This window comes from Centroberyx affinis, unplaced genomic scaffold, assembly GCF_046629955.1.
Source record: "Centroberyx affinis isolate AG114_WGS23_722 - 3 ecotype Tasmania unplaced genomic scaffold, CSIRO-AGI_Caff_v1 ptg003057l_1, whole genome shotgun sequence".
Classification (NCBI taxonomy): domain Eukaryota; kingdom Metazoa; phylum Chordata; class Actinopteri; order Beryciformes; family Berycidae; genus Centroberyx; species Centroberyx affinis.
This window is the reverse complement of record NW_027281144.1, coordinates 31,243-56,793: the sequence shown is the minus strand read 5'-3', so window position 1 is coordinate 56,793 and position 25,551 is coordinate 31,243. Positions and strand designations below refer to the sequence as shown.

The window sequence follows — 25,551 nt, the reverse complement described above, 5'->3', positions numbered from 1 at the left end:
GAGTAGCTATCTGTTTGCGACAACTGAATGCAATAGATATGCAGTAATAAAGTAACTAAACAGTTATCCCATCGATTTATAAAACGTGTTTGTTAAAGTGTAGATACCGTTTGGTAGACATGGTCGCTTTTAGGCACCGGCTGAAATAAAGTCTTTCAGTTACTTGTAGAGCTTCATAGTCTCAGTAACGTTACAGCTCATTCCTGTTTGATTGGGTGGGAGCTGCTGTCAATCAGTGATGTCAGTGCGGTACAAAACACTAAGAAAATGGCCACTTAAAACCAACGGTGTTGCCAAAATCAATAAAAACAAGAATGTTGCAGATTATCACGTATTTTTCCCCCCCAGATAATGTGCAAATCTTTCTCATCTAAATTCAGAAGCTACATTGTAGTAGAAAGCAAGACACTGACGCAAGTTGCATATGAAATAATTTTTACTCTTCTGAAAAGACACAAAGATGTATTTTGTCTTTTGGTGGTTAACTATAGTTCACTTTTTTATTTAGCGCTGTGTCATTGGTTGCATGGGGAGAAAAACATTTCTGGTTTGTCTGGATACCTGATCATTTTAACATTAGACATCCCATCACTGTAGCCTACACATCTACAATAAATAATGTGATTGTAACATCCCAATTACTACATGCAAGTAGTCAAAACATAATAAATACAAAATCTCTTTTATTTCAGGTTGTGCTTTGCTCTCACAATCCTGTAAATAGACATAAAATATCGAATTAGAAAAACATTTAAATACATATTTGAATTGCTAAATAAATGGTTGTTATTTATGATTTGGTAGAGACTAAGGTTGTTCATAAGATCCTAAACATCAAGTATTGGTGCTTTGCAGAAACCTTGTATTTCCAGTTTTGTCATTTATGGGTTTTGTTGTAATCAGTAGCTGGAATTGTCCCAGTGTGTAGAAAATGTTGCCAATGTATTGTTAAATCTTACAAATTAATTGTCAAAAATGGGAAAATCCACATTTTTTCTTGGTTCTTGAAAACTTTAGAAGAAATTTGTAGGACACTGACTTTGTGGAGAAATGGCCAAAGACCTGCAGAAAATATCACATATAATATACAAATAACTTTAAACAATATAAATAAATTGAAATACCAACTAACTAGAAATACTGGCTTGAGGTGTAGTATAGATTTTAACTTTTTACACTCAAGTGGACATTCCACAGATGGGGAGGTGAGAGAGTGAAAACGAAGACTGAATGAAGTTTCTATTGTATGTCCATTTTCGTTCCACTCCTCTCCTCTGTTGAAAGCGAATCACCTTACAGATCCAGGTGAGTGACAGTCTCAGAGACCAATCAAATCCTTAGTTCTGGTTCTGCTCTCCCACCTCCCAGTTTGGTACCAAGTTGAGGATAAAGTTGAGCCAAGTTTTACAGGAGTAAACCAAGTAATCTACCTTATTTTCTGTCCATTCTGTTTGTTTGAAGTTTGAATAAAAATAGCTTGGCTGGTCCCTGCATGAAGGATTTCCAGTTTCAGCCTTCGTCCCCTGAAAGATCAGTTTCCTCTGTGTGATATCATTGTCTAGTTGTCCTCTTTCTGGCCATGGGTTTGGTGCATTTTTAAGATTCTGAGAATTCCAGGTTGTGCCTTACTTACTTTCGTATTAGACTCCAACCCAAATAATGACATTTAATCCAAAGAGCGGTGCTTCAGAGTGGGAGAGAGAGGACAGCCAACTCCAACTGAGGTGAGACAGAGCAACAGATGAGTGGAGAATCAGTGCAGTGAGCTGGTCTCTTCCCACTGGGTTGGACTGTCTGGTTTCTCTCACTATCCCAGAGGCCAATCAAACGCCTAATTCTGCATATTTCTGAAGCTTCTGGAGCAGAGGTTGACCATGGGCACGGATGCATATGGAATACAAATATAATCCATATATATTCCAATTTCTTACAGTTAAAACTTATTGCATAATTGGCCAAAGGATTCATAGAAGTATACAGTATTTCAAGTAACCAAAATTGGTAAAATATATTTGGAAATGTCCTTAAAATATAGGAAATTTGCCCAAAATATACAGAAATACATGTTGTTGGTTTTTTTTTTTTTATATATGACCATGAGGTGTAAAGGGCCAGGTCTGAGGTCTGAGGTCTGATCTGGTCTCAGCTGAAGGATTCCTTGTTGAATTCGAAGGTGGTTCCAGAGTAGCGGGCTGAGTTACACAGTCTATGGAGAGTCCTGGAGATGCCCTTAGGTCCGCAGCAGAACACCCCGACTCGATTACTGACACCACACACACACACACACACACATAGATAGAGACAGTAACATATTAGTGCAATATTAATAGTATTAATAGTATCAATAGATCAGTAGTAATCTTGGTACCGGTTAAACATGTGATGACATCCTCTAACATACTTTGAGCATCACATCTATTTATTCCATCCTGTCTGCCTGTATCTGTCCTATAGCCTCGCAAATAAGGAAAGAAGGATGGAAGAAGGAAAACAAATAAAAGCCCCACATAGAGCAATAATCATCAGAAATGTTTTACTAGCCCATAAGGTCAAGGTTAGCCTTTTTCTGACCAAGCCAGTGTAAAACTATCCTCACTAGCCAGAATTTAAAAGGGGCTGACAGGATATACACTGAATGTTCAAAATATTATGGACATCTTCCTGATATTGAATTGCAGCACCTTTTGACCACATCTAAATCCTTCTCTAACTCTCTGCTTCTCCATATCTACATCACTTCCTCTGTATTTGGTATAGATTTGATAAGGGAAATCAATAAGAAATAATAGCTTTTACCTGGATTCACCTCATCAGTGTACTTCATGAAAAAAGTAAGTGTCCCTAATATTTTGTACATTTAGTGTAGTAGACCCACCAGGCTGCTGCCCAAACTCTCTACACTCCAGCCCTGAATGTTGCCATTTTACTCACTGCTTATTGGTCTTCCCAATCTCATCAAACAGTAACTTCCACCTGGGTCGACCAACCAGAAGCCTCGAGCTGAGCGGGCGGTATTTCTCCTCAGACATGCTCTGGGAAAAGGGAGAAGGAAACAGCAATATCAGCATTTAAAAACAAATAACAAAGAAATTTAAATCTGAATCACACTCAACAAAGAGATTTCAGCCTTGCAAAGAAAGAAGAAGTCACTTACAGACTCACTGAAGACTGTGATTGTGGAAGCATATAATAAAGGCACATGTAATTGTAACATGTGAGTGGAAAAACTACCAATCAAGTCAAGAATAATACCAGGAAGTCCCATATCTAATTTTCTAAATTTCCATTGATTTAAAATAAGAGTCAAAAGTCAATCAGAGTCACTGTAATCACCAAGGAGACTTGCATGTACCAAGAATTACCAAGACCCAGCCTACCAGCACAGTTAAATTGCAGTGCTGTTTTATTTCAAAGCAATCCTCCAGAGTAAAACTGATGATAAAGGGAGCGAGAGTAAATCTACATCTGGCCAAAAATATCCAATTGTACGTCTGTAATTCAACAGACTGAAGATCAGTGTTCTCTTGTTCAAGTTCTCATCTGTTTCATGCAGACTGAAGAAACAACATCAGTGTCTGATATAAATCTCATATCTCTTTTACAAGAAAGATCGGGCCAAGACCGCAACAGCATTAAGTTTCAGATGGAAAGTTTTTCTGTCGTTCTATATCTAGCATGTGGTATTATGGTTTTGACCAAGTCTCTTTTGTAAAAGAGATAATAAATGAATTAAAATATATCCAAAATGTCACAAATAGAGGAAGATTGCTTCCCCTTGATGCCCATGTAGATTTGACATTTTAAATACACTATCAAGAGTTTGGCTCGATCTCAAGGTCATGAAACATCTCATACACATTGGAGGAAATGTCAGTTTTCAATTACAGCTAAAAATCTAAAATTTGAGATTGCATTATTGATAAACAACACTTGATAAGATTAGTGTCAGCGTTATGAATTGTATTGTTTTCTAGCTCTCTGTTATGCCTTTTCTTTACTTTTAAGTTACTGTATGATGGCAAGTAAGTATTCCTATGAGCACATGGCAAAATTGATTCTTGTTTCCTAAACTTTCCAATCTATGGACGGTGGTTCAGAATGAGGGAAATAGCTCTGTGCCTTATTTCCCTGGAGATACCCTGATTTTCGAGTCATGTCTCATAAAGATTTTGATCTTTTTCGATAGATTTTAAACAGACTAACTGGTCCAAATGGAACTTTCCCATAAACTCAGTGAAATACGGCCATCCTGGTAGAGATGCAATGTTTACAAAGGACAGCAGAAATAAACAACAGTGTAAAAGACTCCTCTTCTTGTCTCTATCAGCTGTTTCCTCTGCAAAGCTACCAAAGCTAGTGAAGGTGAAGAGAGTTTGAACATGGATGGAAACACTATTCAGATGCTGCTGAGACAGTCTCAAGGCTGGACGAGCTAAACAGAGAGAGTCCATGCACTAAAGCAGTGGTTCTCAACGTGGGGTCCGGGGATCACCAGTGGTCCTTGAGGGGGTTCCAGGGGGTCCCCCAGCAAATTGATGAATTGTTAAACTTCATCATCATTTCATTTACAAGAAGTTAACACAACTAGAGAATGTAGAAGAATGACTGTTTTGATCATAGTTTCACTGTTATCTCTCTACCTACAATAGAGATAGTCATGGAATTCTGGACAAAATCATATCTAACAATAAAAATATTCTCAGATTTGGGTCCGAGAGATAAAATCTCAACAAATGGGAGTCCGTGGCCTTTATTTGTACTAAATTAGGGGCCCTTGATATGAAAAAGGTTGAGAATCACTGCACTAAAGAATGTAGTTTATATCAATACACACTCAATTACATTATACATAAATGCCTGCACACACACACACACAATACAGACAGAAGTTCTATACCAAAGACAGAAATAGACGGCGAGACAGAAACACTGACAGAGAGAGAGACCGGGGGAGTGACAGCACGGCCCATATGAGGCAGTGTGTATGGGTGTTAGTTAGCGTGGGGGCGCTGCAAATGACGGCACACCTTGACAGCTGAAGACAACCTGCTGAGAGAGAGACTGAATGTTTGCATGCAAGATGGAGCGAGACAGAGGGAATTTTGAGCAAGTTTTGTCCTTGACTTGATTATGAATTCAGCTCCAAGGCAACACAGCAGCATCCCGTCAGCAGCTTGCCCTGTGACCGGCCCGACACTGTCATCCTGTCCTGTGACTGCCCCGACACTGTCATATTAATTATGAGAAGAAGAGCAGGAAACAGAGAGGGGGAGAGAGAGAGAGAGAGAGAGAGATAGGACTTTGCACCCCAGTTTGTGGTGTTTTCTCTGGTGTGCACTGCCCTCTAGTGGATACAGTTTTAAAAGACTGACGGAAGGATGGATGAACGGATGAAGTTAATGGATGAACAGACAAATGAACAGATCACAGACAGACAGAAAAACAGACAGGTTAGCAGGTAGACAGATGGATAGTGTGTGTGTGTGTGTGTGTGTGTGTGTGAGTGTGTGTGTTTTACTAACCTGCAGGTTGTCCGTCTGACTGACATACAGTTTCAGATTCAGGTAGTCTGGTCTGTTCTCCCGCCACAGCTAAGTAACAAACACAAACATTAGAAAATTTTAGTTTTTATTGATGGTGGCTATAGTTTCTCTTGCTGTTTCTCTTCTCTGTGTCCTAACGCAACACATCATTCATTTTTCAAGTATAGGGACTGTGGTCTGAATATAGTTGCCTGATTGGTTGGTTGGTTAGTTGGTTGATTCATTCATTAATTCGTTCAATCATTTGATGATGAAGTTCAATTTACTAAAAGCATCAAACTACAACAACTAAAATGCTATTATATATAATAACACGTTATTGGAGTGAACAGGCACTTTGCAGGTGCGAGAGAAAGTTATTGAAACCTAGTATTAAGTTTTATGTATGTATGTATGTATGTATGTATGTATGTATGTATCTGTCTGTCTGTCTGTCTGTCTGTCTATGTATCTGTCTATCTATCTATCGAACAGCCACAAGATGGCGACACGTAACCTAAACAGTGATAAGTTGGTCAGAGCAGGGCCAGTGTGCATCAGGTTTCTGCAGGAACCAGCAGGGACGTTGATGTGTGTTTTCATTTTACTCCTTTCATTATGAAAACCTAGTCTAAACATTGTACATTAAACACATTATGTTCACATAAGACAAAGTAATCTCAGCTAATATGTCTTTCTGTGTCCATGGTCCTTCTCTCAAAGAATTCATTTATGTGGGGAAAAAGCCAATATTTCATGAAACATTGCTCCCCCCTCCTTGTTTTATTTAAGAGAATCTTTAAAACTGGGGGTTTTGTGAAACCAGGTGCCAAGATTTTAAATGCACAGGTGCCACAGCAGCATTTCCTCTGCTCATCTGTGGTCCTTCACTCTGTTAACCTCTGACCTTCCCCTTAAAATCCAGAAAACTTTCTCTGACCTTGTGACTGAGGGAACGCACACAGGAATGGAAAATTTGGTAGCCTGCTGGCCTGTGGAGAGTAGATTAGCCTTATTGGTAAATAGTCTTAACTTACCATCATTTGAATAAGGGGTAATGGAGAAGATGACCAGCTGATCATTTTAAGACATTATCCACCTTGTTCCAATGGCACAAACGAACTTCTACCTTTTCCATGTGAAGCGAGACTGCTAGATATTCATTGTTTTATCTTATTTCGTGACGTTCATGTTTTTGTTTTAGAAATTATTCTATATAATATTCTTTGAAAGCATCGTCGGAAATTCTAGGATGAAACCCAAGTAAGAAATCTTCTGACCCAAACCCAAAGTTTTAAGATGCTGGTCCCACAATCTTCCACAATGATGTAGTTTAATTCACAAATGTTCTGATTAATTTAGGTTAATTTCTGATAGTTGCGTTGTGCTTTATTGTTTTCTCATTACTGTCTCGACCTGATTCAACATATAAACTTCATCCTGACCTTGTGATGCAGGGCGCACAGCAGCTCAGCAAACCAGTAGAAGGACTGGAGCTCCCTGCAGACCCACACAAAGTACAACCGCCTCAACCTGAAACCCATCCAACCGTCACTGGATATATGGATGGAGAAAAAGAAAGAAAGAAAGAAAGAAAGAAAAAGAAAATAGTCAGTGTATAATAATCATGTATCATAAATCTACAGTTCATGTGCAGCAGCGAAGAATCTCTGGATCTACAGGTGGGATCGGGGGATGATTGACAGGGCAAACAGCCACTCACAGCAGAGCGTGCAGCACGCAGGCGAATGGCGTCACTCCAATTCCCCCCGCCACACAAAGACTGACCTCGTAGTTAAACACCTCCTCTGATGGACTGCCAAACGGACCGTCCACGTACAGCCTGCACACAACAAGGGACAGGAGCACAAAACTCAGTTAGCCAATTAAAATGCAGCTGGATAAAAACAAGATCACACACACGCACACATGCTGGGGCAGAGGGGATTAGAATAGTTTCCTCTGGGTCAAACACACATAAGCAGATAAACATACACATCCTGCATCTGAAATCCCACAGCCTGGGTGGAGGGGGGGGTGGGGGTGAGAGGGGTAGAGGGAGAGAAAGAAGAGAGAGAGAGAGAGAGAGAGAGAGAGAGGGAGAGAGAGAGCGAGAGAGAGAGAGAGAGAGAGAGAGAGAGAGAGAGAGAGAGAGAGAGAGAGAGAGAGAGAGAGAGAGAGAGAGAGAGAGGCAGGAAAGGAAGCAATTGAGACAGAGCGAGAGATGGGTAGAGAGAGTAAGAAAGAAAGAAGGAGAGACAGACAGATAGGGGAAGACACAAAGTCAAGAACACCCCCCGTCATCTCTGCAGCAGCTGCTCAAACACTTGCCTTGTCCAGGATACACACACAGGATACACACACTCATATAACACACACACACACACACACACACACACACACAGACATGCACACTCTCACACACCAAAACCAATCAAAATGTTTCTCTGCATTAAAACCTAAAACTATGTCTGTAAGATTGTTCAGCCAAAACTACAACAACCATGAAATTCACTCAGTGGATGAGATTAACATCCACTCCAATGTTAACATTAACATTAAGCTGTATGTAATGATATGCTCACTTTTCCACCACAGGGTCAAGTGAGGCTTGGCCCAACATTAATATCACATAATCACAGGCACTCATTACAAATCCCCTGAGAGGGAATCTCTCTTGGCAACAACACAAAAAAACTGAATGTATAAAAGTAAAATATTGTTTTGAGTTATAAAAAGGTTTAAACCAGGCGCCAGGACTTTAAGTGCACATATTGTTGCTCTTGGCAACGATATGATGAACCAATAACAGAACGTGTTTTGAGGTAGAATGTAAGTGAACAAAATGGCTCAATCAAGGAGTGGTGGGTAACGCCACCTGAGTACTGAGTTCACCCACCATTTTATTTGTGAGACAGAGTTTACTATATGTAGCTTTTATTTGTGAAATCAGACTTTCCTCCCCTCTTTAAGCTGACATACATTCTTTTGTTTTGGGAGAAATCTGAATGAATGAACCATGAGTGGGCGCTGTTGTCCACTAGAGAGAGACAGTGAGAGAGAGAGAGAGAGAGAGAGAGAGAGAGATGGGGGTTGCTTCAACTCTGCCTTACTGTCTTAAAACAAACTGTCCATCCCCCCTGACCCCACAGCGCTCTCTCTATCTGTGTCTATCTCTTTCCCCAATACAGAGCAGGAAGAGCGTGAGGTCAAAGGTCAGGGGGTCATGACCTCTGACCCTTCTGTGATTCTGGGCCTTCGTGGGAAATCATGTCAGGCCACTGAAGATATGCATAGACACACACACACACACACACACACAAACACAAAAAAAGACCCAAGCTATATGTTTAAAGTTTATTTAGTGGCTTGTTTCACAACCACACACACACACACACACACACACACACAGTTTGATTTCTGACCAATCTGAGAAAAAAACATCAAAGCCTCAGTTCACATTGACTCACTAGCAAATTCCACTCATTGTTTCCCCTCTCTCTCTTTCACAGATGTATATGCACACACACACACACACACACACCCGTCACTACACACACAAGGAACATCTAGTTAAGACACACACACACACACACAGGTTAAGACCTACTTGGGGTATCTTCTCTGTTGCACCATGGGGAGGATCTCCGACTCCATCCCTGGTTCAGGAAGTAACAGTTCTGTGAACTGCTCTGAGAAGAGAAGAGAAGAGAAGAGAAGAGAAGAGAAGAGAAGAGAGAGAAGAGAACGGCATCAAGATTGTATGTCAGCCATCTTTTCTGTACAGAGGATATCACCTTACACAACGAAGTGCTGTGATTTCCGGTGTTTCCTTGTGATATGAAGTCATGGCAGATTAGGGCGCCAACACAAACAGACACACACATCCCTTTACTGTATTCTGACAGCCGTGTGTGTGTGTGTGTATGTGTGTGTGTGTGCGTGTGTGTGTGCGGCAGGAATAGGAATGAGTAAATGGATCTGAATGAATGTTGGTAACATAGCAGACTTTAGGAAACAAAAACATTATGAACAAAAAAAAAATCTACAGTGTTGTGTGCAAAAGTTTCATAAAGCTCAGGTAGCAAATTGTGTAACGTGAGCTCACTTAGTTCTACAAATTGAGCAGTGTGTGTTTCATTAGTTCTGTAAATCACATAGTGTGTATGTTTTTGTGTGTGCACCAATGGAAAACACCCTCATGGAAATGGAGTTCCCCAGCCAGACAATAACACTGTGAGAGCCTTGCTAGCCTCCAGGCACACACACACACACACACACTCACACACACACATGCTCACGTACAAAATGCAGTCCTTGGGAAATGGGTCCTCCCCAGAGAGGAGAGAGGATGAGGAGGACAAAACAAAATTACTTCCATTCTGTCGACTCTGATATGGAACAGACCGTGTGTGTGTGTGTGTGTCTGTCTTTCTTTCTGTTTCTGCATGTGTGTTTCTCAGCTCCCTTGTCTTGTGTATGCAGCTGTGTGTGTGTGTGTGTGTGTGTGTGTGTGTGTGTGGACTCACCAGTCCAGTCTCCCACGACTCGGAGATGGATGCCAAACGTTTCCTTGTTCTCTGTGGGACACTGCAAGTTAGAGGGTAGACAGTGAGTCACAAAGAAACACACACACACACACACGCACACACAAGCACACACTGATACACAGAAATACAAACACTTACACACGCTCACAATTGCTGGAGTACATGCACGCACACATATACTTGCAACTAATACAAACACAGGCATGCACACAAACATAATCCAATTCTGCAAAAATTATATGCATTACATTCACATACATAAAGCTGACAAACAACATAGCAATGCACACAACTACGCACGCGCGAACAAACACACACACACACACACACACAGACACACACACTCATGGACACACACCCACAGCCTTCCTGTTGGCAGACAGCGTTACTAGCCTCAGGGGTCTGTCTGCTCTCTGTCAGTGTGATTCTCTGCCCTCCTCCTCAAAGCACTCCTAAAACACCAGGCATAGGCATGCGCACAGTGTGTGTCTGTGTCTGAATGAGTGCGTGTGTGTGTGTGTGTGTTCGCGCGCGTGAGTGTGTGTCTATCTTGGGAATGTGTGCTCACTGTGAAGTTTAAAGCATTTCTTTGTCTTCTGTTTTTGTCTCACACAATCTGGACTAAATCTGATGGCATTCTGCTAGGTAAACTATAAAATAAAAGCTACAACACTAACTAAACAATGTGAGATATGATATTACTGGAAGATCCAGCTGTCAATCAAATGCCAGCCAGTAGCATAGGGGCGGGACATTGAGAGAGACAAAGAACTGCATGTTCTTTGCCAGAGGGGAGAAAGTTTAAGATACTGTAAAAACATATGTGCGTGCTTGCGTATGTGTGTGTGTGTGTGTGTGTGTGTCTGTGTGTGTATACATGTATATGTGTGTTTGCATTGTGTCATGAGTGAGGAATGTGTTAGAGTGAGCTGGAGAGTTGCATAAAGTCTTACTGTTGTTAGCGTGAAGGGATGGTTCTCAAACGAAGAGACACCTGGACAGTTAAGAACAATATACTGAGAAAAAGAGGGACAGGAAAAGAGATTGAAAGGAGAGGACAGAGAGAGAAGAGAGAAAAGGAGAGAGGAGAGGGTTAGAGAGGGCCATATAAATGGAGAGAAAAGGGAGAGAGGGAAACAAAAGAGGAACAGCAGAGATTAATTCTGTAACTTGTGATGTACACTCTTCAAGAATTTCTCAGTTCATTACATCCTTACTAAAGCCTGTCTGCCTTGTTGCGTGTTGTTCCTGGCACAGTGCTAAAACAAAGCCTCGCTACACGTGACTACTTCACCCCCCGGGTCTAAGATCAAATCTCATCAGAACCTCATCTCATGGGTTTCTCCTGCTGTAATATCACCATAAAGTTACAGCAGTGGAATTTTCATTCTGCTTGGAAACATCATAAAGATCACAAAGATCAAATAAATATGAAACTATATAATAAAATAATGCAGAGGTTTAACCAAAACAAAATAAAAAATCTAGGGATGAAAGTTTGTCCCGTCACTCACCTGCCCTGGATGGGCCTTGAAGTCCCTCTTCAGCATGCGCAGCTCAATGACATCACAGGGGTGCCTGATGACTGTCACTATGGGTAACGGGGTCACTGCTCCGGATGTAGCGGTAGAGACGCTCGGCGCAGTACAGACAGAGAGGACCGGACACCCACAGCCAGGTCTACAGAACACACACACACACACACACAATTAACATAATTCATCTATTTTAACAGCAAAACAAGGACTAAAGGATGTGAACAATAAAGAACAGCACACATAGAAGAAAACACACCAAAGATACACATACAGGCATGCACACACACACACACACAGAGGGAGAGAGAGAGAGAGAGAGAGAGAGAGAGAGAGAAAGTGAGAGTGAGAGAGGGAGGCAATTCAGCACAACTTTTACAAAAAAACACCAAGAATTTTACCAAAACTACACTTTAGGATCAATAAACACTTTATGTTGATAGTCCATCACACAAACATTACCAATGCAAACAAGGTAATTATATTGTGTGTGCATGTGCATATATGTTTGTGAGTGTGTATCCTCCATTTTGACTACCAAGTAAATGGCAAAATAAAAAAAAAATACTCCTAAAAGCAGATGGGATCTATCTATCTATCTGTCTTGAGACTGTTCTCACATACTAAGACGCTGCATGTTTCTGTTTCCTTTCTTCAGGCAGCTACCTGCAGCAGACTAATTGCTCACAGCTCCGGTAAAGCCTGGGGAGCACAATCAGGTTTAAGGGGGATTTTATGGAACCACTCCGTCGCTTAACGACCATGTGCAAACACATAATCACACACGCAGGAAGAAGTGCGCGCACACACACACACACACACACACACACATACATTAACACAGGCCTTGATGTGTAGAGAGAGGATGCCTGCCCCTCCCTTACAGCACTACACCTCTAATAAACAGGGCCAACTCCTACAACACTTCCGAAAAACTCAGCACAGGGGTTTTTATGGAACCACTCCGTCGCTTAACGACCATGTGCAAACACATAATCACACACGAGAGATGTGCGCGCACACACACACACACACACACACACACAGACACACGTACACACACACACACACACTGAAAAACCAACGCAAACATGCATGAGTGATGAGTGTGCACTGCTTTTGTACCCACACAATCACATATCTACTCCCAACACACACACACACACACACACACAAACATAAACATAAGACACACACACAAAGCACAGGCACATACTTAGACATGCACCAAACCACACTCACCCACACACACCCACACACACACTCCCACACACAGACCTGGGGTAGTGGGGTTGGAAGCGAGCCTCCTCTCTGCATCTCCTCTCTTCATCCTCACCCTGCTCTAGCTCCTCCCCTTGCTGTTCTGGGCTGCTCTGATTGGCTCTGAGGCAGCCAGGGGGGTGGGCCTCGATGTTGGTCTGATACTTCAGAGCTCCGCTGTTGGAAAAGAAATAATTAAGTTCCTGTTACTTTGGTCATTTCAGAGGAACTGATTTTACTGCTCAGGTACTGATGCGGGAATGGACTCACACTGGTACATATGAATGTGTTTAAATTATACAATAGAATGATTTTGATTGCCTTTATTAATTCCCGCTTTCAGGCATGCTAATGTGAAAAACATAAGACAGAATAGATGGTCACAAAGTCAGATAGTCACGTCAGATAGTCACAAAGCAAACTTTATATTGTGTTAGTGGCATACCATGCTATGATGGTAGTATACTGACATTTGCCTTATTATGCAGCATTTCTTTCCTTTTTCAATTACAGTGTGCATTAAAGAGTATTACCTAACAACAAAGTGTAATCCAAACTGAGAAAATTAACTAAAATAAATTCTGCAATATGACAAGATAGGCATACCAGCATAACCAGATCTTCTGACTGCAGGTGCACTGAATCAAGTTTCAGAAAATAAGTAAAGGGAGTCCTGCACAATGCTTTGTAATACAAACCTTTCTAAGGGTGTAAGTCATTAATATGACATTTGTTTGCTTGCTCATGAAATGCAGATGTACATTCAACATGTACATTCTAGAGAATGCATAATTATTAAATTTCTACAAGTGAGGGTTACAAAGTTGATAATAAAAAGCTGAAGATGTCTCCAGCTGTAATGGGAGTGTCCAATATTTGGACATATATATGACATTTCACAAGTGAAGCAAACACATTTCTTATCTACTGGAGCTACTGATTGAGATGGAGACCAATAGTACACTGCAATAACACAAATACAGTCAGAAAACAATAAAAACTCTAACTCACTCTGACACACACACACACACACACACACACACACACACACATTTAGTGCTGTATCAGTGACCTACCCGACCATGTGCACCATAAGGATGATGTAGAAGACAATGAAGAGGTTGTGTGTGTACCAGAAGATCTCGTAGTTGGACACCCTGAAAAGGAACACACACACACACACACAAAATGAAGCCAGACAATCAGCCAATAGACTATAGCAACAATACATGCCATTATTTTCAAACTTACTTTACATCAAATTATATGGAAACCAAATGAGATAAGGAGAGTTCAAAAAGTGAAAAAGAGGGAGAGGCAGAGAGTCCAGAGTTTGTTCAGGACCAGACCGTCAGACTCCCAGCTCAGAGCCTGAGTAAGCAGACCATGGGAGGTCAATATTAAAGGGGTCATTACACACAACGACCCCCCATAAACATTGCAAACAATGAACACCATCAAACCCTGTATTCAACCTCTTTAGAAGTCCTATCCTTTCTTCTTTCATCTTTTCTTTGTTTTCTTTAAGCATACCTTGCTCCTATAGAAGGACTCCACAAAGACTAGGCAACATAATTAATTTTAAATTAACTAGGATGTGTGAGTTCATCCCTGTTAGTTAGTCACTGCCTCACATGTCTATGTAGAGATATTACAGCCCCACCCGCATGGGAATATGAATCGGAAAGGGACAACACTGAGGATCATGAGAGGGAGGAGTGTAAATAAAGGAAGAGCACAGTGAAGGAGTGAGTTAGTTAACCTCAGTCACATTGAAGTGCCAGAACAAATTCAACATATTCTCTGGGAAAACATGCCAAGAAAAGAAAAAGAAAGAAAACCACAAGTGTAGTGAGGTCCCTTTGGTCTACTGACAAAAAATCCATAAGAATGATTTAAGTTTTTGTCATTTTCGGTTTTCAGCATTATGATTGAAGAGAACCATTATGGACTTTAGGAGATTTAAAATTACTAAGACCATGGACAATTGAAATTACTTAGTTGTGGACTTTTGTGTAGATTAAATTGTAGCCACATGCCCTTTGCCAATGAACTGTGGTATTGCTGTGTTTTCTGCTGGTACAGGAGTACAGGAGCTTGTACTTGGACTGGTTCTTTTTCCTCAGCTTGGTCTTGAGCTGGGCTTGCTGGCTAAATAAAGCCCCTTCAACATTAGGACTCCATACCCATATGGACAATAATTAGCATGGATGCTTTTCATGTCAGCTTTTATGTATTCTAGTAACCTCCCTTACGCATCATTGTGAATGTATAGCAAAAACAAACCCACCGCCACTCCAACCACTAACCCAAACCCTTATCTAAGGCCTTTAGTGGCCTGGAAAAGCCTTGGATCCTCTGTCAACTACAGAAGAGAGCAAGAAGAGCACATGCACACACACACACACACGCACACACACACACGCACACATTGACACACACACAGTTGGTGACCTACTATGACCTGAGTAATGACAGAGTGATGTGTGGAGCACTCAGAGGGGATTTGCTCTGTACAGAGTTCTATTAGCATGTCTCCTTATCGTCTCAATCTTCCCTCACACACACACATGCACACACACACAAATGCACACACACACACACATACACACACACACACACATAGACAAGGTCAGACAGACACATGCATTCAGTCACACATAAGGACAAAGGCACACAGACATGAACAGAAAGACAGACAAAGAGACATACACACAGAGGGACAGTGATGCATTTATGTAGGCATGCGCGCACACACACACACATACACACACACACACAGTAGCATTTTTCAGCATCTCCAGACTGTCTAAGCAACCAGTATCTATCCTGAAGGGATAGTTACAGTCACAGTATTATGAGTATTAGGTAACAAATCAGACTGTCAGTTTGTGATTCTAGGTCTTTATTAGCCCCCATGCTACAATATGCTAAAACAACAACAGCAATAAAGACCTCCTTTAGCTTCAGTCCTGTAACTTCTATGATGGAGGATAACAGTTCTGTTGACTCACCGTATGCAGTGGGAGGAGGCTGTAAACATCAGGAAGAGGATGAGAACCAATATGACACCGGTGACCCCTGGGACTAAAACAAATCAGCCAATCAGAGAACAGAGACAGTCATCAATTACTTGACATCCAAGGTGACATACCAGTAATTAACACATAATGATATGACAGTTATGATTATGACGGTACGAATAATCATAATACTGTAAATGAATAAATGCTTGTAACCGGTTATAACAATCTCTCACAGAGAGCAAAGAGGCATGTTTCAGGAACAGAGAAGCTTTCAGGCTCTCCATAGCACCAGCCAAAATCAAAAGTTACATTAGAAGAATAAATGTCTGCTCACTGTTTTAATGCTCACAAATCTGCATTTTATTCAATAAACTGAGGAAGAAAAAAAGGAACTTTAGCACACCTAAAAGTCTTTTAGTGACAGGTGTGTAGGACAAAAACCAAAGAGGCAGTTACTGAAAAAGAAATATAATCCCACACACTGTCTACACTTGCATGATACTTTTTTGCGACCGGTTTTTCTTTTTCAATTCAATAAACTGACACATTACAACAGTGAGCGAGCAGCCCTGTTTTTCAACAGTTTCACCCACTAAGAAAAAAAGAAAAAGACAGAGAAAGAGACTTTCAAAGAGAGAGAGAGTGAGAGAGAGAGAGAGAGAGAGAGAGAGAGAGAGAGGCTAAAAGGAGCAGACACACACAGCATGATTTCCTCTCCTCTCCTTGGCATAAAGCCACTCTAATCTGTAACACATTCACCAGCTCATTGTTACCTTGGTTACACAAGTAAAAACATACCAGCACACACACGCACACATACACCTTGCTCTATATAGTATATACACTATACTGTGTAATGCTGGGTAGTCCTCCTCACCTGTCGTCAAAATGATCAGCCTGGGGTCCTGGGAAAACAAAACACAACAGGATTAAGTGTGTGTGTGTGTGTATGTGTGTGTGTGTGTGTGTGTGTGTGTGTGTGTGTCACCTCTCCTCTGTAGTGGGCCACATTGAGAGCAGGGAAGTCGTCAGAGTAGCTAACACTGAAGTTGACAACGTTCACCAGGTGGGCAGAAACATGCACAACTAGAGAAGAAGAGAGAGGGTTATGAAATACCTATATAGGTTATAGGACAATTTGTGTTACTTTTTAATACAACATATGTTAATAACAACATGTCTTGTGTTACTGTAATATGTTATGTGTGTTATGTTATGAACAAATGTTGTATTGAAAAGTAACACAAATACAGCATGTCATCCCAAACTAGACACACAGATGCATTGAAAATGACACAACCATAACCAGAATATATACACAGACAAGCAGATACACGCACACACACACATACAAACACACTGAATTTCTCTTGGTGTCTGTCTCTCTCTCACACACACACACAAACACAGACACACACACAGACACACACACACACACACATAATTACGCAGGTCACAACAAACTGCACGCGGACACACGTACAAACATTTCTTTGTCTATTCAGCGCAAAGTCAGCAAAACATCTTCCTGACTCACTGGCACACACACACACACACACACACACGCGCGCGCGCACACACACGCACGCCTCCTTGACATCATAGCCTAACCACGCAGCCGTTGGACAGCTGATAGAATTAGAGGGTGTAATCATGAGACACAAGGGTCCTTTTTTCTCTCCCATATCCTTTCTGACTCCTTTTGTTTCCTCTCTCTCTCTCTCTCTCTCTCTCTCTCTCTCTCTTTCCCTCCCCCCTTCTCCCCCTCCTTCTCTCTCTCTCTCTCTCTTTCTCCTCTCTGTCTATCGCTCTCTCTCCACTCCCTGCTCCCCGCTCTGTCTTCATTGTTATTGGTTGTCTCAGAACTTTGGAACTCCGCTATTAGAACATGAGAACTTAGCCCAAGGGGAGAGGTGTGTGTGTGTGTGTGTGTGTGTGTGTGTGTGTGTGTGTGAGTGTGTGTGTGGTGTTGATGGGTTGAGAAGTGAATGGCAATGGTGAAAAGAGTGCCAAGAGTTGATGTAACAGCGAACAGCAGGTACTCACAACCACTTCTGAAGGGAGATTCTATTGTTTGGTTAAACTTTGTCTCCCAGACTGACCTGGTGGTACAGATCTGGTTCATCCGCCTTGTTACATGTGATCCCATGTTTCCTCTCACTCTCCATTCTGTGCTATCCAATGGAGCAGAAACACTTAGATTTTTCTGTCATTGAAGGTTTTAAGTCAGTCACTTTAACTTATTGGCATTCTTGGCTGAATGCAAAGCTATTTGTTTTGCCTACAGGCCACACTGGCTGGTAAATCCCCAAATTCACCAGCCACTTTCACAATTTTACTAGTCAACTAGATCTTAACACAACAGCATATGGGTAGGTGGCTAGTGTTGACTTCCCACGCTGGTCCCTGATGGGGAAAAGGGTGGGAAAAAAACGGTGTGGAAGCAGGTTTCCCCCAAATCCCCAAACTACTGAATAAGAATATGAAGTAAGAAGCCAGTGCTGTAAAGAGTCCCAGCGGACACACAGCCGCTAGGAGCTCCCATGATGTCATGAGAGTAGACTCAAAAGAACACACACACACACACACACACACACACATTAAAGAAAGGCAACACACACCACCAGCTGGAAATCCATCACAGCTGGTACCCCAGGAATGCTGAGCCAGCCTAGGTCAATTTCTCCACACTACACCCACAACACACACACACACACACACACACACACACTCATTAATGGTGAATGTATACACATGCAGACATATGAGGCATGTAGGCATAATTCAGTTTTCCTAGTTACCAGAGAAGATGCAGATGGCTACTCCACACGCCACATGAAAGGTCTTGCTCTTGTCCAGCAGTCTGCGTGTCTTTCTGCTCGATACCTGCATGAGTGTGTGTATGTGTGTGTGTGTGTGTGTGTGTGTGTGTGTGTGTGTGTTGTGGGTGTAGTGTGGAGAACAGCAGTGTTAACTCTAAGTCTGGGATTCAACAGAAACAAAACTTTGCTTCTCCAAGTTCCTCCGACACCATATCACACCCTTGCTCCACTCATCCATGCTTCTACCCACTCTTCCATCCCTCCTTCCCTCCCTCCTATACCATGTTTATTCCACAGACGTGTCCCTCTCTCCTTCCTTCCTTTCATCCCTCCTTTCCATCTACCCCAAGATGAGCTGAGAATGAAATATGAGTAGCAGCACCAGGCTTTAAGTCACAATGAAATGAAAAATGTTTTAATTTTTTCACCTTGTTACAGTATTTGATTCTCCATATCATAACGTACTATTTTAACAATAAATGCCAAAACAATCACCAACATTTTCTTTTATTTTTAATTCCAGAAAAATGGGGCGTACTAGCAGGCGTACATAAAAATTCCAAACCTGTAACACCATCACAGATTTTTGTACAAACCCCTCCTTGCCTCTCCCATCATATAAAATTCAAACATTCAAAGTGACACAAGTGGCAACATGATACAGCGGTGCGTTATTATTATTATTATTAGATTATGCGCAAAGCATTTTTTAACTTGAACTGTCCCTCTTCGCGTTATGTCCCGCCCCAACATCCTATTTCAAATTACGGAAGAAAGACCCTATCGAAAATGTTGTTTCCTTGTGACTTTATATTCATCTCTACAGCATGTATATTGCTTTTAGGTGAGTGTGACGCTGATACATCCCTCCCTCACTTTCTTGCCTTCCTCCCTTCTTCTCACCAGTTCTTCCCTCAACCCCCCCCACCCCCACCCCCCACCCTCCACCCCCCACCTCTTCCATACCGTGTGTGTTCCTCGGAGGTAGGTGAGTAGGGAGCGGCACATGGGCAACAGCACCAGGCTGCAGTTGAGGTTCAGCACCGATGCAGACGCCCTGCTGATGCACAGCCCAAGCTAGAAAACACACACACACACACACACACACACACACACACACACACACACATCGTTATATGGGTTGCTGAAATAGAGCCTGATTCAGACTACGTAAAGTGATATGGGTCCGGTGGACTGAGATACACACATTTGAGTTGTTCCTATTCAAACCTGGACTATTCAGTGTGCACACTGAGGATATGGGGAGCGCCTTTTCTTCAGCACAGGTTTATTCAAAACCTTCTTTGTCCTTCTCATCAGTATGGAGGAAAACCGGGCCATGGACAGTTCATCTTTGCACTCGTCTCTCTGCTGTGGCATTGTCTTTAAATACCATGTACCTTTAATTCAGTTTTGTAAGGACAATGGCGCAGAAAGATTGAATTGGATTAATAAGATAAAATATAAAAATAAAAAATATTTAAAAATACTGTATACCTTACAAGATCTGAAATGATTTAGGTTATTCTGCATGTTGCCTAAAATAAATCACCGAAAGGTTTTGTTTTATATTCAAAAATAAGTTTTAGATTACAATATGAGATGATGTTTCTTTATTACTACTGACTTCTACACAAGCCACTCTCCAACTGTGCTGTTTCAGTGCATTGAAACTTTACGCAAACACTTGTTATGGCCACAGCTGCATCAGATACCTACTGAATGTCAGTTGGTCTTTTCCTATTCCTATGAATTAGATCTTGTGCACTCTGATGGTCACATGCATACAGTTGATGGCACAGACGTCATTTGTAAAGCCCATAACACGCTGGAATCTGTCCTTGATCATGGGTGCTGGCCAATACATATACACTGAGTGGACAAAACTGTTTCTATAAAACAGTCTGAGCAGGTGAATCCAGGTGAAAGCTGAAATCCTGTATTGATTTCACTGATCAAATCAGCATCAGTCATGAAGGGGAGATGGAGATGAAGCTGAGCAGAGGGTTTTAATCCTCTTTACAATCTAGATTGGGCAAAATGGGATGCAACTCAACAGTAGGAAGGAGTATTCTATTTTGAACACTGTGTACTTCTCTACACTGTAGGTAGTCATCAATAAAATTACATTTTCTTTCATTACATACATTCTTTCACTGTGAGATATTTCACAAGTATTGGTGAAATTAAACTGACATTTAAACACTTTCTTGGCACCATCTGTGCTCCCTGCTTGTGCCGTCTCTTCTGATTATCCCTTAAAAACTGAACCAATTTGTGAGAGAGATGAAGCTGTGCATGAGTGTGTCAGAGTGCGGGTCAGAGGAGTTAGGAATTGGGGGTAAAAGTACATTCCGTGATTTACATGATGGATTTAATGGGCTGAGATCATTATAATTGTGTTTTTCAACCTTTAGTTCATTTTAATGATATTGGATATCGCTTCAAGTATGCAGACTTATTGTTTTACATTATGGAAAAGATGGGAGCGCTAGACATACTGCTGGGTTTCGCTCCCTCACACACAACATGCAGGCACACACAAACACACACGCATAAGCATAATATAGATATGCAAACACACAAGACACACACAGACAAACACACTAACACACACAGACACACACACATTGTCATACAGGTGGAAACATAATGTATTTTCTCTGTCTAAGACCTTGACTTCATACATACACTGAACAGAGCGTACCATGCAGCATAAAAGCAGCTGACAGCAAAACCACAGTAGAAGCAGGAGATCTGATATCCTTCTTGCTGTACACACCCCCCCCCCCCCCACACACACACACACAACAAACCATATAGGTGAATGAGATAAGATGCTTTTTGTAGTTCTCTAAATCCCCATCAGCAGCATTAAAGTACTGAAATACACCCTCCCATCTTGCCCATCTTGCACACATGTACATACATACACACATGCATACACACACACACACACACACACACACACACATACACACTTAAGCCCTCTGGCAAGGCATTCAGTCAGAGCCAGTGGCATGCCCACACTTGCCCCTCACTCCCCTGTGTCTCCACAGTACAGAGGGAGCATGCATAGCTCACACATGCCACATGCTGCTTGCTGCCAGGTCTTATTTTTCACTTATTTCATACTGCATACATTTCTTCTTTTTTTTTGTTGGATTTTCATATTGTACATACTTTCATCACTTTTTTCATTGTCTAACTATATACTCTACTACAGTTATTTTACACACCACAAAACTTTTCATTTAATATATCCTGAACATGTTGGAGCTTGTCAGCTTGTGTTACGTTTAATACATCCCACTTGATATATTATTCAATTCTAATTTTCTGTGCTGTATCATTAAAGAGATTGTTAACATTACATCTTATCTTCTTATGTTGGCTAAAGAGATGACCCAAATACAGTGAAGAAGAATTTAAAGTTTTCTTCTAATTTACAAGATGTTGAAATGATACATGAAACTCCTCACATAATCTCTGGACCAAAATCATCTGACTGTGTATTTGGGAGTCCTTGGCAAGAAAAAGTTTAAGAATCCATGAACGTCCACACAGATGCACAGCCTATTACACAACAGGTTGTTTCATCCAAGCAATCTTATTGGTCAGACACGTGCTGACACGTGTTGATAACCATATAAAAGCATGTGACTGTTATCAACGTATGTGTGCTGACAGAAAAGTTTTCTTGACATTCATAAGAATAAAAACCAGGAGAAAGCAATTTTACTAATATTAATACTCTGGCTACCATAAGGTTGGCATAGCGATTAATAAAGCATGACTAGGTGAGCGTTATGGGTATTATCAGCACAGCAGGAACGCGTCTTTGACCAATCAGATTGCTTGGCTGAAATTACCCATTGTATAGTAACCATGAATGTAACAAACTAGATGCAAACACAAGTCTTTCACATGAAGGACCAAATGATTACAATCTGTCAAAGGAGAATCCTCTGGCCAAGGGAGATATGCGGGCTTACAAGGTCTCAGATTACAGGCCAATAATGTCAGCGGCTTTTGCATGATTTTCTCAGAAGACAAGGGTCTGTTTCACTGGCATAAACTCGCATCAAGAACACTCACACACACACACACAAACACACACACACACACACACACACCAACATTAACTTGTGACAACAATTACACCGATGCTCACATGGGTAAGCAAGCGTCACATTCCAGACTGACTGTGTTTGTGTGTGTGTGTGTGTGTGTGTGTGTGTGTGTGTGTGTGTGTCCACGCACATGCCAGCTAGTCAGCTAGACTGGCCAGGCAGAGAGAACACACACACGTGGCCGATGGCTGTCTCAGAGTTTATAGTCATAACTCAGACTCATTAAACCTGCATGTAACAGATGGCCATCCATTACAAAACCCCCTCCAATGATATAAATAGCCTGAAATCACCAAATACAGTATCAACAGGTTTCTTGAACATTTTCAGCCTGCAAGTCAAAGGGGTACTCAGTCCCTATGGTGATAAAAAAAAACATACATACATAAACTAGGATGCAACCAATGGAAATTCAGTGTATATCCTGCTCCTCTGTTATAAAAACACACTGTTGAAGTCTCTTGGAGCTAGTTGGGCCCTACTGATGGAGAACTTTTGGATATCTTCAAAGAGGCAATTACCAATCACTGATTATGAACAACTGAAGAGGCAAAATTTTGAGATGACAGGATGCATTAATGGTTGATTTATTCCATTTCAACAATAGCCTAAAGGTATGCATTTTACTTCTTTGTAAACAATTAGCATCTAGATTAATATGTTTCTATATGACATTATTGAAATCTACAAGCCTGTGTGGATGAGTCAATGCAGATCGTAAGAAGCACAAAAAATGTAAACACCATCTGACAATGTCAGCGTCCAAATTCATATGTCTGGTCCTGATAACTAGCTCCTTGGTGGATTAAATAGCTGGTAGAGAGTCACCAGAAACTTGTATCTACTGATCTAGGCTATCTAATCTTTAGATACAAGTGTTTGAATGTTGCTGCTGCAGGGAAGCTTTACTAATGCAATTCATGGCTGTGCAAGTACCAAGGAATGGATATTACTGCCAGCCTCAGCTGAACTGGACTCTGGAACATTAACTCTTAGATTATGGGCTGCAGGTCTGTGCTGTGAGGCATAGGCCAGATCCTAATGAGCCTGGGACCCAGGGAAAGACAACACTTATACATTTTGGGTCCTGGGTTAAAAAAAAAAAATTCTACAGTGGTTCCATAGTCACAGCATTATATTAGACTAAGTGTTCAACCTTATTCATTTCAAGGGAGAACATATAGATATTCATTAGGCTATGAACACCCATTTGATAAGATTTTGTCCCACATACTTCCTATCTGACAGATTTTTATTGTAATGGTAGCCTATAGAATTACATAACTGACTACAACAAACTTGAATACGACTGAAACTTAAAATCAGCGTAGACATTATTTTAGATATTTCCAGCTTCAGTTTGTTCAAATTCAGCATAGGGGATCCTGACAGAGCAAAGCAATGTTTTTTGCTTTTCTCTAAAATACTGTAAGTGGGATGCATGTCAGTGTTTGTGTTAACAGGGAGGATGCCATTTCCTTTTATTCCCCCCTCAAACTTCTTCCTGGCCTCTATGTAACTGCTACAGAATTAGAGAAAAAGAAAACAATAAATAAATGTGACGTATCCTTGTGGAGATGTCTCAGTGTCAGGTCTTACCCCCAGCATCTTGTAGAGGTAGTGATACTGCTGTCCAGTGGAGTAGAGCAGGAAAGTCCTTAGGAACAGCCAGGTGTTAGCTCCCAACCACAGGACCTACACACACACACACACACACACACACACACACATACAGTAGCATCAAAGACCCCATTCACAGGCAGCATAGTATCTACTGTAGGCTGCTGCTTTGTGCTTATCAGCAGGCTGTCATCAATAAATAAAATAGAAAAAAAGGCATCTTTTCTATTTCAACTGGGTCACATTTTCCTCACAGAAACATCACCTAAAACCGCAACCGTAAGCAAAACTGTAAGTCCCCGTAGAGTAAAATAGAAATATTATAGTGATACCATAGGAGATTAAAAAATATATATATATATAAAGATAAGGTCACTGTAAACTCACAACTGAGTACGACTGACAAACTAAATAGTTCATTTATGAATATTAAAAGCAAATTAAAGTGATTTTTCTTAAGGGTGGATAATAAAATAAAAAGATGTAGCCTATCACAGAATTTCTGAAACAAGTTTTCTGTGGCGCTGTCTTGCTACAGCAAAGTCGGTGCAATGGGTTATTGTTATCAACAGATGAAATAAATAAATAAATAATTATTACTCCCGTATTGAGTACTTTCTAAAGTCAGTAATTTTGCCTTTACTTGAGTACGTTTTTGCTGAAGTAAGAAGAGAAGAGTACGCTGCCTTCACTTTGTTTGTGCACTTTATTGTGTATTTTTTTATTATGTTTTATTTCGGGGTTTTTTTTTTGTTTTTTTTTCAATTAAAACAATCTAGTTTTAACTCTGTAGGCTACTCTCATCCTTTTAGAATTGCATAGAAAAAATCACATCTAATAATGCTTTCTTTTCTAAAAGGTAACTCAATAAATTTTACTATTTGAAATGAGCTACTTTACTTTTAAGTAGATTTTTACACCGGTAGTTTTACTTCTAGCCTACTTAAGTCAAATTTCAGCAAGATAACAGTACTTCTACATGAGCAGGATGATTTAGGTCTCGATCTGTCAGATAAGTTTCCCCACCAGGACCAAGTGCTTTCCTCCCTCGTTGGCGACCCAGCTCCGCACCGACACAACCAT

The 25,551-nt window shown here is 41.0% G+C and overlaps 1 protein-coding gene across 1 annotated transcript; it reads right to left on the bottom strand.

Annotated features, from left to right (window-relative positions):
• Positions 1–468: 468 nt before the first annotated feature.
• LOC139659270 (NADPH oxidase 4) lies at positions 469–25,551 on the bottom strand. The gene is given in 19 exon segments (XM_071537486.1): positions 469–2,263; positions 2,932–3,032; positions 5,523–5,591; positions 6,968–7,076; positions 7,246–7,365; positions 9,133–9,214; positions 10,052–10,112; positions 11,026–11,088; positions 11,587–11,667; positions 11,669–11,752; positions 12,882–13,044; positions 13,944–14,024; positions 15,882–15,954; positions 16,771–16,798; positions 16,882–16,979; positions 18,695–18,779; positions 19,682–19,792; positions 24,448–24,543; positions 25,495–25,551. Coding segments are annotated over 19 exon segments (1,683 nt in total). The 3' UTR covers positions 469–2,142.